The sequence below is a fragment of the Micrasema longulum genome, unplaced genomic scaffold, assembly GCF_059751315.1.
Source record: "Micrasema longulum isolate JH-2025_06_02 unplaced genomic scaffold, ASM5975131v1 h1tg000378l, whole genome shotgun sequence".
NCBI lineage: Eukaryota > Metazoa > Arthropoda > Insecta > Trichoptera > Brachycentridae > Micrasema > Micrasema longulum.
The window spans coordinates 259,475-278,309 of NW_028277579.1; the positions used below are offsets into that span (position 1 = coordinate 259,475).

The following is an 18,835-nucleotide window of genomic DNA, read 5'->3' on the forward strand; positions in this document are numbered from 1 at the left end:
TGAAAGTGAAGTTATGAAAAAACTTAAAACCCACTTGTTCTCTAAATCATTTGAATAAATCCGTAGCATGTGACAACAAAATACATTATTTAAATTAAATTACAAATTAAAAAGAATCACTGTGTAAAGCGCCCTTGAGTATTTTATTACGAAAGTGGCGCTATATAAGTTAACCATAATAGTAATAATAATAATAATGGTTGATATGAAATGTTTATTTAAAAGGGTGTTTTCACACTAGAATAGTCCATGAACCTGAAGCGTAAGACTGACCATCTTACCTTGATGAAATAAAATGATTAAGATACGCTGCGATTGGTGTACCAATATATATGTTTGAATAATTTATATAGCGCCATTTTTGTGAAAATCACATCACGGGCACTGTGGAATAAATAAAAATCCCAGCACGTCTTGCAGCTACAGAGCGCATGGACGGTTGGGATTCTAGTTTCTCGTCTCCAATTATGATATATAGCAATTATGATTTTTAGGAGCTAGATTACAGCACGTCTTGCGGCTACAGAGCGTATGGATAGTAGGTAATCTAGCCCCTATTTACATTTTTTTCATTTGACAATGAAGTTTAGAGTTTAAGTGACTTTGAAAAACAAGATAAAAAACAAATTTATGAAAATAGAAGTTAGATTACAAGTCTTGCAGCTACTGAGCGCATGGACGGTTGGAGTTCTAGACCCCATTTACTTAATTTAGATATTTGATGGTTGATAACATTTACAAAATATGATTTACAAACTAACATCACAAAAAGTCTTGCAGCTACAAAGCGCATCGACGAATGGAATTTCAGCAACATAAGAATGATTTTAAAAAGCGAACAACAAAAAAACACAATACATCGAGCAAAGAACTAGTAAGTATGGCAATTTAGTATGGCAACGCAGTGCCCTATGCGCCATTAGGCGAGAAACGGGATGATGATGATTTGTTCAATATTGAAAACAATTTTTTATAATTAAATAGGAAACCATTGTGGTCTGTCTTATCTTCAAACCATTAGAAATTACGCTAAGATTATAATTAAAATAATTCCAATCATTTGCATTTGGCACCTTGCCTTAAACACACATAATATTTATAATCAATTTAAATAAAGTGGTGATTTGTATATTTTTCAAATACTGTGAACATTGGAACCTTTTATAATAAAAAAATATACATTTTGACTTGAAGAAAGTACAAACATTGGACAAAATGAGTTTAGTTAAGTCACAATTAAGTGTTACTGTGTTGAAAGGAATTTTCTTTATAATTTTATTAGATTATTGCAATGGTAAGCTTGTTTTTATTTATATTATCAATATTCCTATACTTGTTTTAGTATAACTCCATTCACAGTGATTTCACATTTAGTCATACTTTCATTTCTTTCAAAAACCATCACATTCGATTTATCGACATTCATCAACAAATCGCTTCCCTCGCATACATCGTAGACCTTTGTTACCAAGAATTGCAGTTCCTCTTTGTTATTAGCAAGGAGTACAGCATCGTCAGCATACAAAAGACAATTGACTTTTAAATCACCCATTTTTGCTCCCATTCTTAAGCCTTTCAGTTCTTTCATGCAGTTATCGATATACACGTTGAACAGCCATGGTGACATCACACATCCCTGCGTGTATCTGTGAAGTATGTTGACTAGGAATGGAATGACTGAGAAAGATATTGAAAGGAGGGTGAGTGCCGGGAACAGAGTGAACAGTGTACTTAAATCAACCTTGGAAAATAAATGTTTGTCGCAAGAGGCAAAATTGGCAGTTCACAAGGAGTCCTGGTCCCGACCCTGATGTACGGGAGCGAGGTATGGACTTGGAAAAACAGGGATGAAAATTGGCTGAATGCTGTCGAAATGCGATCTCTAAGGGGAATTTGTGGTAGAACTTTGTACGATAGATGCGCAAATGTTGAGATCCGTACATTATGTAAGGCTGAGACAAGCATTATCGACAAAATCAAGAAAGGAGCTCTGCGCTGGTTTGGACAAATAGAGCGGATGGACAGCGAAAGAACGGCTAAAAGGATCTACGATGCGAATGTTGATGGATGCAGAAACAGAGGAATACCGAGAAAGACGTGGCATGACCAAATCCAAGAAATACTTAAAGATGGAAAAGTCGGAATAATCGACGCGCGTGCATGAGAAGATTAGTGAATGTAGAGGAAGCGAGATCTGTATGCAAAGATAGAGTGATGTGGCGTTTTATCCTCTCTGCCTATCCTTACGGGGAAACGGCGTGATAGTTTGTTTTTGTTGTCAATATTCAAAAGCCTAACCTAACCTAACCAGCATTTTCTCAATGTCTCAGTGTCTGGGCAGTTGAAAAATACAATTCTGTTTGAATAATAGAACTATAGTCCTTAAAATATAGCTTGATTAGAACGACAGTTGTCAGCAAAAGTGACGTCATAACTTTGTAGTAACGTCTAAGGAGTGATTTATATTGAGACACGAAAAATCATTCGTATCTGGCATGTTAATCATTTTTTTTAATACAATGCTTGACATATAAATCAACATATAAAATCAGCTTCAAAACTAAACCAAACTTATTATTAACGACGTTCTTACAAGGTTACATTTTGCAAAAATGTTAGAGAGTTCGGCGGCCTCCGTGGTGTAGTGGTCAAGACGCTTGACTTACGCACGGAAGGTTCTGGGTTCGATTCCCGGTGAGAACACAAAAAAATAAAACTGTGATTTTTCTCAAGCCTGGGTGCTCTGTGATGTAATTCACCACTGTAATTAGGCCTCCTGGCCTGTTGTGGTGCAAAAAAAAAAAATGTAATGTAATGAGATGGGACAAACTGATCTATGTAAATCGATCGAATAAAAAAGATATTTATTTAATCAACAATATTTTGAGTTTGTCCAAATTTTTGTAGACAAGTACTGGATTACCTTCTCTTAAATTTTCTTCATCTCTGTTGAAATATGTTAATATTTATTTGGTGTTGTTTATGAAAAAAAGTATTTCATGTCTTATTTTTCAGTAAATAACTGTCTTAAACACACTATAATAAGCTTGTTTTTGCGTTTTAAGATCAATTTTCGGAATGTTTGTATGAGAAAACTAATTAAATAGATTTGATCGGTACACGATCAGTGATCAGTAATTTCCACTAGCGACATTAGTTTGGCAGCTGTCTTTTAATCAAGCTATATTTTAAGGACTATAGAATACTGGAGGAGTGTTTTTCGCTCGATGGCTACTCTAAGGTTGAACTCCTGAAGGGAATTGAGTGGAAATAAGTACACAGGTCCGTTTTATTTTTTCATTGCGGACTTGATCTCTAAAAACTCTCCCTGAGCCCTTAAAGCTTTAATTTTTGATGATCTAAGCCATGGGTTGGCAAACTCATCAGTCAAACAAGTCAAATATCAGCGGTACAAGAATATAAATTTCTTTAGCGAGCCAAATTTATTTTCGTATAAAAAGGTTTCCTCAAAGCCAACGGACCTTATTATGTAGTAGAAGGTTTGCGTCTTTACTCTCTATTTCAACTAAACAATATTTGCATTGGCGATAATTGCCAAATTATTTTATTTATTTATTTCACACATGAAACTTTATTTTATAAATAAAACAACTTTGTTTTTAGTCCACTGAGTTTATATATTTAACACGACATGTTTCGGACACGCAGTACTGTCCATCTACAGGTGTATTTAAAAACTAAACATAAAATTACAAAGAGAAAGTTTAGGTACTGACAGGGGTGGGGGAGGAACTAAGTGTGGAAGGGGTGGAATGGGGGGTAGGGGGTCTAGAAAGTGGGAATATATTAAGTAGCGGTGATGATCTCTTTGTAATTTTATGTTTAGTTTTTAAATACACCTGTAGATGGACAGTACTGCGTGTCCGAAACATGTCGTGTTAAATATATAAACTCAGTGGACTAAAAACAAAGTTGTTTTATTTATACAATTCAATATGTTATTCCACAATGTTAACGCCGAGTCAATAAATAATATAATATGAAACTTTATATTTGTATTGAAAAATAAGCTGCAATAATCGGAACCGGGCAATGCGCTGGGTGCGCATTTGGCAGCTTATATTTATTTTTTGAGGAAGATATAAACAGTGACGTTAATTTATAATAAATATAGATTATTTAATTTGTTCTTCTATAATTAAAACTACTATAAAACATTATTATTGGTAGTGAAATATAATGGTAATCTGCGAATAATCGATTATATGGACGGTTCGCCCCTGCTGAGCCTAACCTGTGTCAAGGCATTCGTTTACATTATTTTTATATTATGTTCAAGTACATAATAAATAAATATAATATAACAAATAACATTTTAATTTATTTCAACAGATAGGGAAAACATTTTTGAGAAGGGAACATGGAAGTCTAGGCATTTACAGGGTTTATGACCTGTCATTGGCTGGTTTAAGTGGCTATTTTACACACTGTGTAACATTCACCATTCTGCCATGTTTAAACATCCACATTTCCTCAACTCTTCCATCTGTTGACTTTTGTGAAGTAAAAGAGCTGAAACCTTTATCACGTGGGTGATTACACAGTGTGTAAAGTGGCCACTTAAACCAGCCAATGACAGGTCATAAGCCCTGTAAATGCCTAGACTTCCATATTCCCTTCTCAAAAATGTTTTCCCTATCTGTTGAAATGAATTTAAATATGAACAACTCCCTAGGAAGGAAATCCAGCCAGTCTGCAAGCATTTGGACATAATCAAAAATTGTTAACAAATAACACTTTATGCATAGAATTAAGAATAGTCCAGAAGGAGCGTAGAATCATATTTGAATACATCGGACTGTGTCCAATAATACCCCCACTATGCCTCACCTTCGCTGCGCGCATTCGTGATGCCACCGCGGAATGTTGCACGATGGGAACAAATATAATTATAACACAAATGTAAGGGGGAAAAAAGCAATCAGTTTATTTCTCTCAAATTTTATTGTGCACGCGGAAATATTGATTGACACAACAGAGTAAATAAGTAAAGGGTCATTTAATAATAAGAGTAATTGAATTAATGAACTTTGAACTTAAAACATAAAATCTTGTTTTACATAAAACGGATATTTTTATATCGTGTTAAATAATATTTGATGTTTTAAAGATAATGCCGGTCAAATGTCCACCACAGAGTTGTTTAATCCGAGGTCCAATTTTCATTCGTTCTCTCATTAGATGAGCAAAATAGGGTAAAAAAAAATTACTACCCCGGCAACACTAACGAAATGTTCATTTTGTTTCTTCGTCAATCTGACAGATGGAAAAATAATTTAATTTTTAAGTAATGCATTTGCTACTTACACATTCATTTGCTAATTACACATGAAATGTGATCCTATCCTATTTCTTTAAAATCCTAGCAGTATTTCTACACTTTAAAAGGACACAGTGTGGCATAGTTGAGTTCAAATCAGAAGTAACGTACTGAGCGACGTCTACAAAGAAACTAATGGGTCAAAACGTAAACCTACTCATTTATGAGTAGTTTAGTCGCCTTCTGTTTGATGTGAGTATGCGGTTTCTGGACTATTTTTAATTCTATGGTCGCAATAATGTTCTAAATGAAAATCGTCATGTTTGATTTCACGTGTTCATATTTTTTGACGTTTAATCATCAGTGTAAAAATAAATATCCCCAAGTTAACCACTCTCTAGGGGGTAGAGATAATCCAAAACACCACCACTGATCTCTATGTCTCTACATACAAGATACTCAACTGTCACTGTAGCCACCCAAATTCCAATCTCATGTTCAAGCTTAAACAAGACCCACAGTTGGAGAAAACCAGTCAACACAGGCTGGAGAAAACCAGATTCAGTCTAAATCCACGGAATCATTTCCCGAGCAACAGGGTTGTTGATGATTGAAATAATTTGCCACAAGAGCTGGTCTCAATGTGTAGTCTAAATATGCTCAAAAGTGGACTAGATTTGTTTTAGAAAAGTGCGCCAACAACTAATGACTTTAAACCTTAAAATTCAAATGAATCGGGTTGTGGTTCTGTGGCTAGTGTTTAAATCAATTCAATTCATTTATTTTAAATATAACATTTACATTACGAAAATATATTCAATACGTACATATTATAAAAATAAAAAAAAATACACGAAAGAGATTCATGTCAAAGTAGTAGAAGAATCCTGCTCCGGAAAACCCCTTCGGATACATGGAACAGATCAATATCCAGAGCGATTTTGTTCAGCATAGCGGTAGCCCTTCCAACAAGCATGACCATCCCTACGGTCTCCCTAGTCTCCCTAGATTGGTCCTGTATATCGGAATATGAAACAATCTATGCTGACGCTGTCTTAGGTAATTATCAGGAAGATACAAACCAATGCTCATCATAATTTCAGAATTATCGATCATGCCGCGCAACAATCGATAAAAATGAGTAGTCAAATACACATTCCTTCTAGTCTCTAAACTGTTGTAGCCGAGCATACCCTGGAGAAACTCGGTCGGGTAGAGCCAAGGATAATACCCGCACTCTCTCATGTAGAGATATCTCAGAAACTTCTTTTGGATTTTCTCTATCATAAGAGAGTACTTCAGTTCATGTGGCCCCCAAATCATCGAGCCACTCTCGAGTCTACTTCGCACCGAGGAGTTGTAAAGAGTTCTCAGTACGCGGGTATTTTCGAAAACCCTGGCAGTACGCAGAACAAATCCTGACATCTTCAATGCTGATTGTCTCTATGTGTTCATGAAATGTCAGAGTGCTCACAAATCTAACGCCCAGATCTTTAACATTCGATGTTCGTATCAGATTCTGATCGTTCATTCTGTAGCGAAAAAAAAGATTTTTTTGGGCCCCAGTGAAAGACGTGACCGAACACTTGGAAACATCAAACCTAAGTTTGTTTCGCCTTCCCTATTCAGACATATTAGATATATCCGCTTGGAGAAGACGAAAATCGTCAGAAGTTGTCACCTTTAAGAATAGTTTTAAGTCATCCGCAAACAACAGAAAACGGGAGTTCAAAATTACATTTTTAATATTATTAATGAAAATTGAGAACAACAATGGACCCAGGTTAGAGCCTTGCGGGACACCCGAGAAAGTATGGAAACACTCTGACGCAAATAGACCGTAGGAGACGTATTGGTTTCTGTTTTGGAGGTAGTTTGCCATTAATTTTAACATACCATCCGAGAAACCGATCTCATACAGCTTATTTAATAAGACATAATGGTCGACAGTATCAAAGGCCTTGGCGAAGTCATTATATGAACAGTCTACCTGATGTCCTGCATCCAGAGCTTCCGTGGCGTAGTTTGTAAAAACCATTAGATTGGTTTCAACCGAGCGGCCTTTCCTGAACCCATGTTGTTCATCAATAATAAATGGCTCTACTCGGGAAGTGACGATTCTAAATATGATAATTTCAAATACCTTCGCTGGTGCAGAAAGAACAGCTACAGGTCTGTAATTTTTTACTGATGATTTAGATCAACTCTTATGTATAGGTGTTACTTTTGACGTCTTCCATGTTTCTGGGAAGACCCCCGTATTAAAAGAAAGATTATACAAGAGTGTTGCGGACTCACGGATCAGAGATCCGGAGTTCGAACCCCACTCTACCCCAACTTAATTTCCATTTTCAAATAGTGAGTTATATTTACAACTCGTTGAAAATGGTCACCAAAATTTAAATATTTGGGTAAATTGTAAGAAGGCTAATATTTCTTTTTTCTAAAAAAAAAAATAATTAAATAATATTAAAGAGAATAGTTTTTTAAGATCAACAGATCATATGAGCAGTTTGTAATTCTAGACCCTATTTACAGTTGAAATATATTCTTCACACTTTGAAATAATAATGAAATATTTCTCATTTCAGGATTGCCAAAGTCGTGTGATCGCCCCGGTAATATCGCCAATGGCAGAGTCGTTATATCAAAGAAAATGAAACTCGTCAAATATGACTGCGCTTTGGAATATCAATTAGTTGGACAAAAGTACTCGGCATGTGTCAACTATTCTTGGGACTCAGAACCACCTATTTGTGTCAGTAAGTCATGAGATTTTGTCTATTGAATATATTTCGAATCGGGTTGTGGTCTCGTGGCTAGTGTCTCGGACTCGCGGATCAAAGATCCGTGGTTCGAATCCCACTCTACCTCAACTTGATTTCCATTTTCTAATGAGTTATTTACAACTCGTTGAAAATGGCCCTCAAAATTAAATATTTGCGTAAATTATAAGAACGCAAATATTTCTTTTTTAATAAAAAAATATATATATATAAATGAATCAATGTCGTATAATTGAATAGATGCGCTACAAGCGCATAATAGATGACATTTAAATTCGTGGCTAATTGCCTTCATTCTCTGCATAGATACGAGCTGGTTTATAAGTTCTCATTTTATTAAGTTAGGTTGCAAGTTCTCAAACTTATTTTGCCCACCGTTCAGAATTAAAAAAAATCTAGAGCCCTCCAGAATGCATAAACATACCATCTTAAAAACCGCTATTCCAGTTATTATTTTTAAAAGTGACATATCCTTCTTTACAAGTTAAAAACAAATTGAAATCTAACCCCACTGTTTCGCTCGTCACAACTTGAACCTTTTGCAACCAATAAAAATTATCATACAGGAATGGATTCTAGGAGATTTTAGTTACATTCCACGAGCCAGGAGGAAATGTAAAATTATATTATATTTAACCGCTTAGTGATTACTTGAACAAAAATTGCAACATTGCATTTTATTATTGCTTCACTGTAAAACACCTAATTTTTAAATGTTTTAATTCTACATATTACTTTAATAAATTTGGGCTTTGAATATTATCTTCAGTCTTATTATTCTGTGGAATTTGAATGTTTTTGATTAAAAACATTAAAAAAGTATTGACAGAGAATATATTAAAACATATAACTAGTTGTAAATTATAAGCAGATTAATAAAAATAAATATAATGAACGGATAAATATAGCTAGATACCCTAGTATTTGCTAACTGAGTGCTAGGCCCTCAATAAAGACAAATGGTTTGCTTTCAGGCCTGGCGTCTTTTGACACCGGGGGAAATATAGCCAAGAGAATTTCAAAAAATATAAACCGAATTTTTAAAGCCCTAAAAAGGACCGTTGTATTGTGTTTACCCGGTATAATAGCCCGTATGGGTGGGGCGCGCGCTATTTACGATACCTGTGGCCGACAGTGTACCTCAAGTGGTGGGGGTAGGCCAGCCGGTGCAACGTTTTGTTTGAGCATGACGCACGATGCTTTATAAGGCGTGTAATGTTAATTAAAAATCAGTCAAGTTCCAAACTCTGAACAGCGAACAAGTGTTTTTCTTCGTTTCGTCGCTCTGTGTACTCCCGCTCACCGCTATTCACTTCGGCCTGCCAGTTGACTGCTTTCGTCTCTCTAGACCATTTGGACTGGGTGAAAAGACCTTTTCAAGGCTATTGAGTTTGAATCGCACTACCTTTCGACTTTGTGTTTTGACTCTGTTTCAGAGGGTAGCTTTGCGTTTCCCAGGAAAGTCTGACCGGGGCAGACGCAAGTGACAAACCAGTGTACATACTCAAAAAAGCCGTTTAAAATGCATTTGTAAAAAAATTACAGGTCCCGGTTGTCCAGAAGTAGGAGATGTTGTTAATGGAATTAAAGACATCTCTCACAACGGCTCTTACGTGAGATTTTTCTGCCACGTGGGATATATATTGCAAGGAAACAATATCACTTTTTGCAACGGAACTCACTGGAATGGAGTCCCACCTACTTGTAAAGGTATTCTTTTGGTGCATATTTTCTATCTAGTTGGAGCATTTGACTTTGCTATTAAACAGAAAAAAATATTTATATGTCCATTTTATTTCAGCCAACTCCACCACACTTCCTGCGACTTTTTGTGACTTTGAAGATCCTGAGCTGTGCGGGTGGGTTCACGACCCAGAACAAAGTGTTAATTGGATAAGAAGGATGAGTGACTCAGGTTACCCAACGAGAATCGGACCCTTGTATGATCATACCCTTGGAGAAGGGAAAAAAGGCAAGTAATGATATAATGACAAAGTTATTGAAGAATTGGGTTGTTGATATATAAAACCTGCTCTTAATGTTCTTTCTGCTTTTGTAAGAACCTCATACCTCAACCTCAAGCTCATTGTTTCCAAATTTGTCCAAAATGGATTTCTAACGTATAATAACTGTTTTACAATCATCGTCGTCTCATACCCATCGTCTTCAGCATTGTTTACAAGCATTTAGACGTATTTGAAATCGGAGAAGCCGTGTCAATAGACTATAGTCAATAGACTATACTCGCAAAGGCGAATTTAAATATATTTTTTCTATAGCGGACAATTGAATTATTTTCTCCAAAACTGCCAATGTGAGCTAGTGGATTGCGCAGCCAACAATTTACTAAAATGTACTCGAACCAGAGAAAATCAATAAGTAAAAACACTGACCAACCTGGTGTTGAGTCCTCTTCTTTGTCGGCGATCAGCTCACGCGCTAACGGAGAAACTGGTGATCGGAAAAACTGCATGCACACAATTGTATGGAGTCTGGAGGCGGCGCGGCGGATGATGATTAATGGCGATGGATGATAAATGTTCGCGGCGTTATATTAACCTTTATGGCGAAAAAAAGCGAGAAATACTTTCAACAATTAGAAAAGCGTGTGAACATAACTCGTTGAAAAAAGCGAAGAATGGCGCGGAGGACGAGCAGTGTTACCAACCAACAAATGCCCCGTCAGGCGTGGCAACCTCACAAATCAAAATTAGCCAGTGTCTACTTACATACGATTCTTCTGGCTAAAATACATTGGAATAAATTATCGGCTTAACCAAAAATGTTGCTGAATAACTGGTGTAAGAAGTGTAGGATTTGATGGTTGGAAAAAGCATCCAGTTGGAGGCGGGAGAAAACAATAATACGCTGTGATGCGTGTTTATTACATGTCGTTTAAACAGAGTCACGAGACGGTAAACGTAGACGTTTTACGTTGAGTCACTGGGCACTGAATTAGACTACATGTTGTGGCTGAGTGTATGAATGTCCTAACTACCTGTTGTAACTGTATATTGTAACCGCATAGTTGTAGCAGATTGACTGTAACTGACTGTGCAACTAAAGGTGTTACTACTTATATATTGTGTCCAATGTTCATTTTACTTTCTTTGAGGTCGTGTACTAATTCCATGTTTCTCAGCGATTTTACATCCGCTCGTATCAGCAGTTTGTTAATAGTCAGTTGAATGTTTTAATAATATTTTTTTTACATACAAGAAATACATGATTCAATTTCTGTATTGTTCTTAATATGATAGTAGGTCCGCTAACACTGAGAAATTATTCCTGGGTGACTACTACAAAAGTAGGTGAAATCACTCAGCCAGATTAATCTTACCCGCATTAACAAGGGTTTCAGCTATTTTACTTCTCAAATGTCAATAGATGCAAGAGTAGGGGAATTGTGGACCTTTAAACATAGGCAGAATGGTGAATTTTATATTCTGTAAAATTACAAGTCATAAGCTCCGTTGCCTAAATTTCCATATTTTTGTGCTTAAAAATTCTTTTGGATACAGTGCTGTAACTTCATGTTACATAAAGCAAAAGTTGGATTATCAGAAGTACAGACATTTGAAAGAAAAAACATAAAGGCACACCGTTTAATAACTCTTTTTCTTTAATTCATAAAAAACAATAATATAATTTAGGCCTGTTTAGGCAAAAGAAACTCAAAATCGTAATTATGCCGGTCATTTAACTAGCGTACGCTCCCGCCTACTGCCAATAACATACTGATTCGAACGAATAGGCAAAATACACGCTAGTGTTGTTTTCTTTGCCTTATGCATGGTACATGTATCTATCTTGTTAAATGGATGCTTTCATCTCTTTCGCACAAACACCAGCCATAGAACTGTGTATCTGTCCTCGTTGTTATAAGTTCTATCCTCGTGCTCTTTCTTATACAGTCAAACAAATTTATTGTCGTATTGGCAACCTTTCATTCATTTAATTATTCTTCGCATAGCAAGGATAAATATTTTTTATATAAAAATCATGTATATTTATACAAATTTTACTTTCTAATTCGGGTATAAAAATATTTATCTGAAGATTGCATAAAATACAATTTTATCATTTAAAAAAAATAAGAGAGATATATCAAGTCTTGTATCCTATGTAGACTCATGTGATACCGTAGCCATAAAGGTGTTAAACTATTTTCCCTCTCTGTTGCAATAAATGTCAATGACTCGTGCCAATAAAGCGCCCTATGTATGAAAATAATTATGACATGGCAGTTAAAAGTAGTCTCTTTTATATTTCCAGGTCACTACATGTTTATCAAAAGCTTTACCTTTAAAACCGACATCACAGTTCGCCTCATCTCTCCTGTATACCCAGCCAACTTGTCTCAATCCGGCTGCTTCAGTTTCTACTACCACATGTACGGACGCGTCCTCACGGGGGCTGGTAACCTCACCATCTTGGTACACCCTTCAAGCGTCACTTTGGCCAGTATTGCCAGCGATCGAGAACTTAGAGCAAAATATACCATGTTTGAAACAAATGTAAATCATGGAGACATGTGGAACAAAGGTTTCTTCGATCTGAATGTGATGCCGGATGATTTTCAGGTAATGATTTTGGTAAATTGTTCTCGTTTTCTTGCTTGCCTATTTTACGAGGGATCAGGTTCTCGACGTCCTGGACGTCTACCGCTTACTATTCGTGGGCAGTTCATGTCAGAAAAACGGGACGCAAACATGACACTTCTGGTGGAGAGCAATGGTAACCTCAACCCAGACACTAAAGTTTGGTAGCAAATTTCATCTACTTGTTTACCTTTTTGAACTGTATGTAGCGTAAAAACTTCCCCTCCTCTTTTAGTACAGATGCCAGAATCACTGGTTGAGCCTCTAATTTGTTCAGATTCAGATCAGCAAGAAAACGGAAGGAGGTAACAGCTCGCTAGTTTTGGCGCTATGGAATTACCACACCAGTCGCACCAAGGTGCTACAATATTTCCTAGGATTTACAATGACACTGTACGATGAATTAAAACAACGTCATGTATAATCTCTGAAGATCTTCTACTATTTACTTCATCGGCGCCGGTGTACGGGTGTACTAAAAATACTCTCACTTAGTCATGAGAATATCACATTTTTGTTGTCATTCACCGCCCTTCATTTCATAAAAAAAATCCAATACCTTCATAATACGAGTGTACCATTCCGCATCTCCGGTAAAAGTTTGATGACTGCATCGCCTGATGACATTGAAAGCATCCACCACCTGAATCCATTTTAAAGACTAAATGTCTTTCTTCGAATTCACTCATACAAGCAAGCAATTTTTTTTTCATCACGAATTAATCATATTTCTTCCTCTACCAGCCAAATTCAGTAAAGAAAAGCGCGAACAAATATTTACATTTACAACTTACAACGTCCTTTTCACTGTCGCTCTAAAAAAAAACCCCTCATCGTCTACAATGTAGGGGCAAGAGGAAGTGTAAATATAATAAATAAATCCTTCACCCAGTTCAAATCCCTTTATGTCGACAGTGGTAGGAAACGTTAGTTACTATTCTCTGGAGCACCAGAACGCCCCCAAGTGATATTCAAGTCCGCTCGCCGGCAGCGCAGCCAAAAGCAGTAGACTTACCCAAAGACTACTGGTTGCAAACCAACTTTTGCCACCACTCATACCTACTCAAACTGTGATTATTGAAGAATTTTACCTCATCAAGCGAAAGCAATAAAAGAGACTTTTATTCCGTTCTCAGGGAAGTCCTCAGCAAAACGGCTGATGACAGTGAGCGATCCTGACAAGAGATGAAGCAAGGAGTGTTAATTAAATATAGGTCTCTTGTTGGAATATTTATCTGGACGAATTGTCGGCCATTTTACCCACTGCCCATGTTGTCAGTTTGGAAAATAACTATTACTTTACAAACCGCTCATTTTTTTTCCGCTACATGTCTCACCAATCACTAATCTGCAATAAAATTATTCTGAACGAAGTTTAACACTCGTATGTGGCTTTAAATTATTTTTGCCATTTTTCTCTTCATTTATTTGTATAAACAGTCCTGAATGTCTCATGTAGCAATGTCTTTCATATAAGAACTAGGAACAGCAACTGCCATGGCATACACAAAATATTTTAAATAAAGTTTTTCTTCCTGAAGATAGTGATTGAAGGCAATCCACCCGGATACTTGAGTAACATAGCAATAGATGATGTTGCTATTCTTCAATATTCGTTGTGTGCTCAAAAAATTGGAGGAAATGTCACCTCAACAAATTCGCCATTTAAACAAGGTAAATATAATTGATAAATGTTATTACTATACAAATCTTTTGTTTGCCTATCTTGGTCTTGATAACTGATTAAATATAACGACTTCTGGTGTACACAAACCACATTACCTTTTCCAACAATAGATGTTGCTAGTTTTCTCATACTCATTCTCTAAAGTGGGCCAAAACGCGTGCAAATGTATTATTCTTATTTGGAAAAAAGGGAGTCAGTGTTATATGAGCTCGTTACCTTTGTAGAAGTTCGTACGTAGAGTGTTGAGGAGTATCTACACCAGTCGGAGCGTAGACAGAAGAAACAGCTTTAGACGTTGATATAATTATTTATTATACATTCAATTACAAATTAAAGATTTGATATAAAATGACGACGGACATAGTAACGTCCGTAAAGAGTACTGAAGAGATGTGTAGTGGTCCATGAAACGGGTCTTCCTTTAATACGCTGGATTCCTTTGTTTCCTGGTCTCCCACTACGACGGAGGGAAGGTAATGTCCTCTAGGGCGATGGACTGACGAACAATCGAATTTGCGTTACTTAGGTCAATGATAACCGCCTGGATCGAGGCTAGTGTTGCGTGTATCAATTTCACTTACGCGTGCTATGGTGTGTCGTTGACCTGAGTTCGATGCTCCACACACATCACTGTGACTTATGTAGATATATTGTGATGGATTCCCGTAAATTAGTTTTCACCTTCCAAGCACGGGTCTTTAAAGATCCTGGCGTGGAGGGCCTTTAAAGAGTGGAGTGTGAGTGTTCTCACATAACTAAATCACCCCCTCCAAGCCCAGATCCTTAAGTCAAGTATTAAGTAGGGGGCTAGTGCTCTAACATCTTCAGATATGACCAGTGATCCCCCGATGATGTCGCTTATTTTGTGACATAAATCATAGCATTCACATAGAATGTGTAAAGGTGTTTCCTACATCTAGAAATTTCAGAAAGATTCATTCTAGCAAGATGGTTATTCAATCTGCAGCTCTAGATAACCCTTACGTGGTTTGAGCTAAGTTTCATTGGGTCGAAGGCAAACCTAAGAGAGTACACCTTAAGTGATTTAAGTTATATGAAAACCAAGCACATACAGAAAATGTCGCACGTAAATATGGAAAACCTATAGGTAGAATGGTGAATGTGAAAGTAATATTTTAACCCAGCCCATGTTTTTAATAAGTTTTTCTTCCGATTTCAAAGTATTCCACTCTTTTTTTACTGATTCTTCAGCAAACAAATTTGATTTACGTTTATTATTTTTTTAGGGTCTTGTGTAAACCGATGTAATATAAGAAATGTTCAGAAAGGAGAGGGAGACTGTTCCTGCTTGGACGGGTGTGAAGATGAAGGAACATGCTGTGCAGATTATATAGAGTCCTGCTTTGACGGTTTGAATTTTTCCAACAGAATTCTAAGTAAACTATAAATAAATACATATATATCCTCAGAAATGCTGTGCAACACCAGTTAACTAACTTGTTAATGTGTCAAAGCAACAATAGAACAACCCTAACCTAGCGTAACTTAACACTAGATAACTAATTGATTAATCGGTCAAAATAACAATGAAACAACCCTCACCTAACCTAATCTAACCTTACACTAGACAACTAACTGATTAATCAGTTGAAATAACATTGAAACAATCCTTACCTAACCTAACACTAGATAACTAACTTATTAATCAGTTGAAATAACAATGAAATATCCCTCACCTAACTTTTCTTAATACTAGATAACTAAATGATGAATCAGTAAAAGGATCAATTAAACAACCCCGACATCTTTTTCATTATTCAAATGCTGGATATAAGTCTCTTTCAAACATTTTCACCCTTTTCTGTCCTTTGCTTTTTTCATGCGTAGTCATTATCTATCAGCTATCAAAGCAATGTCGTCGGCCCATCTTTTTTTGGCTTTCCATCACCTCTATTGTTTACCAATGGTCTCCATTATAGTATACGATTCTGGCGGTCCACCTGTCATAATTTTGTCTCGCCAAGTGTCTTCCCCACTGCCATCTTAACTTTTCTGTACGATCCATGATATCTTCTTTGTTTATTTATTCAGACATACACCGAGCATCTGTCTTTCCCTGGATCATTGCGTGCCTGTTCCCAATTTATAGATTTTGTCAGTTTTACGACAACATTATTCAAAATGCGTTTTTATTTTAATTACAGACAGAACAATATCACCTGACTTAGCTTCATCTACCAAATCTTCCAACACAAAACCTATGGCTGATGTTGATCCAAAATCAAAAAATAAACAAAATGATGCAAATTCAACCAATAAAACAAAGGACGGTCTAAATAAAATCGAAACAACCACCACCGGAACACAAACAAATATAACCAAGAAACAAGAAGTCGTTCTTTCAAAATCAATCAACAAACAAAGTAATATCTCTTACACTACTCCTGTATCAAGCGTCAAAATGGCGGCAGTGACTTTAATAAAAAGCGTATATTCAAAACAAAATCAGACCAAAAGTGAATTAGCTTCGAAACAACCAAAAATTGAGTCCGCACCGGACAGCGAAGTTGAGATGATAAATATAAATAAAGATTTGAAGCCAAGCCAAGATGGAAATGTTGCCAAGAGTCCACTAAAAAATAATAATGGAGACATGACAAAAAGTGAAAAGCTGGTAGAGAATGAAGGTAAGTGTTAATTTTTTTTTAATGAAATGAAAAACATAACTGTAACCAAAAATCCTGACTTACACAGAGTCGACAATATTTTAAGTTGGTCCAAATTTTTGTAGACAGGACCTGGATTCACCCCCTTCGGGAGCTGTTAATATTTACATATTACAACGGAGATGGGGAACATTTTAGAGAAGGGAATACAGAAGTCTAGGCATCTACAGGGCTTATGACCTGTTATTGGCGTAACAATCACCATTCTACCAATATTTTAACATCTGTTTTCCTTCAACTCTTCCATCTGTTCGTGTCTGTGAAATTGAAGAGCTGAAACCTTTATTTAAGTGGATGAGATTCATCTGACTGAATTATTTCACCTGCATACTAGGAAACGCCTGAAAATATTTTTCAATTTTTACACTTATTTTTTGAAATATTCTCCATCTTTGTTGTAATATGGTTATATTAACAGCTCCCTAGTGGGTGGAATACAGTTTTTGTCTACAAAAATTTGGTCGAACTCAAAACATTGTTGATAAATCCAAAAAGTTAGTAGGTCCACTTGAACATATTCCCTCCTCAAAAATGTTTTCCTTCTACCGAGAAGAATACCGTGCATCAAATTTAGCTGTAAATGTATTGTTCGCCCCACCTTTCGCTAACAGATCGGCACCAGACCAACAAAAAAATTATGAAAGGGATGCCAGTCGGAGACATTAAGTTTCCATTTTTAAATTAGAGTAGAGGTACCTTTTCTCTCGCTGTAGACGTAGCTGATCTAAGCGTACGACGCCTGTCAGCTAGTTCATCTGTAATGCATAGTTCCATTAGATATTCCGAAGCAGAGTTGTGCAATGATTAATAAATAAGACCACGGGTTTTGTATTCCACCCTCTGTGGATTAGTGTGGTAGCCAGTGTAATTCCCGAAGTAATGGAGTGATATGGCTGAACTTAGATATTCCAAAAATAAGTCTCGCTGCAGCATTTAATACAGACTGTAGGCGAGTCATTTTGTTCATTGGTAGCTCACATATTTGTATTATTCTCTTTGCGCTCCTATAAAATTCGCTATTTGTTAATAGCTTATTTTTGCCGTATACCTTTCATATTATTATTTTATATTCTATGTTTCAGAAGGAGATCACAAAGATTCGATGTCAGAGGTACTAATCATCTGTTTGACCATACTTCTTCTTGCCGTCTGTACTGTTGGTGGGGCCTTTCTTCTGCGATCCGGTGGAGTTAAAAATTTAATAGAAGCCAAATGGTGGAAAATCAACAACGCACCGACTTCTAAACAATCTGACGAAGATCTGATGGTCCGATACCACAAGCTTGAACTTAGTGATGAGTGACGCAATTTCGTACGGCATTTTACTGTATTTATTTTCTAATTAATCAAGTTTGATATACGAGGTATATCCAGAACCTAAGATCTATTTGTGATTCTTGCGATTCAAACTTACCCTGCGCCTGGCCAATTTTTGTGAAGTTTCAGGGGTTTCTTAAAAGTGCTATAATCATAAAAATGCTGGGTTAAATCAACTGAAACTTAATCTGAATCTCAATCTTCAAAATCAAACGTACCCTGCAAGCGTGATTGAGCGAAACCATAATGGCGAATAGCGATATGGCAAACGGCCACGATAAGCCGTGAAGAAAAAAAAGGTTTCAATCGATAAAGGAGATCCCTATATTTATCAATATTGCAAATCAGATGACAGTTTTAGAATGGTTCGAGTATTTGCTATTCACAGAACTACGAAAAAATTATAAAATAAGTCACTTCATGTCAATAAAATGCACATTTTTAGACGGCTGGTAAACCACGTGAAAACACGGGAC

At 36.3% G+C, this 18,835-nt stretch overlaps 1 protein-coding gene across 1 annotated transcript; it reads left to right on the top strand.

Annotated features, from left to right (window-relative positions):
* Positions 1 to 1,057: 1,057 nt before the first annotated feature.
* On the top strand, positions 1,058 to 18,463 carry LOC148282078 (uncharacterized). Its single transcript, XM_088225665.1, has 9 exons — positions 1,058 to 1,294; positions 7,873 to 8,043; positions 9,613 to 9,777; positions 9,869 to 10,039; positions 12,343 to 12,650; positions 14,210 to 14,342; positions 15,603 to 15,725; positions 16,521 to 17,003; positions 18,125 to 18,463. Exons 1-9 carry the CDS (start codon positions 1,216 to 1,218, stop codon positions 18,343 to 18,345), a joined length of 1,854 nt encoding a protein of 617 aa, XP_088081791.1. The 5' UTR covers positions 1,058 to 1,215; the 3' UTR covers positions 18,346 to 18,463.
* The last annotated feature ends 372 nt before the right edge of the window (positions 18,464 to 18,835 follow it).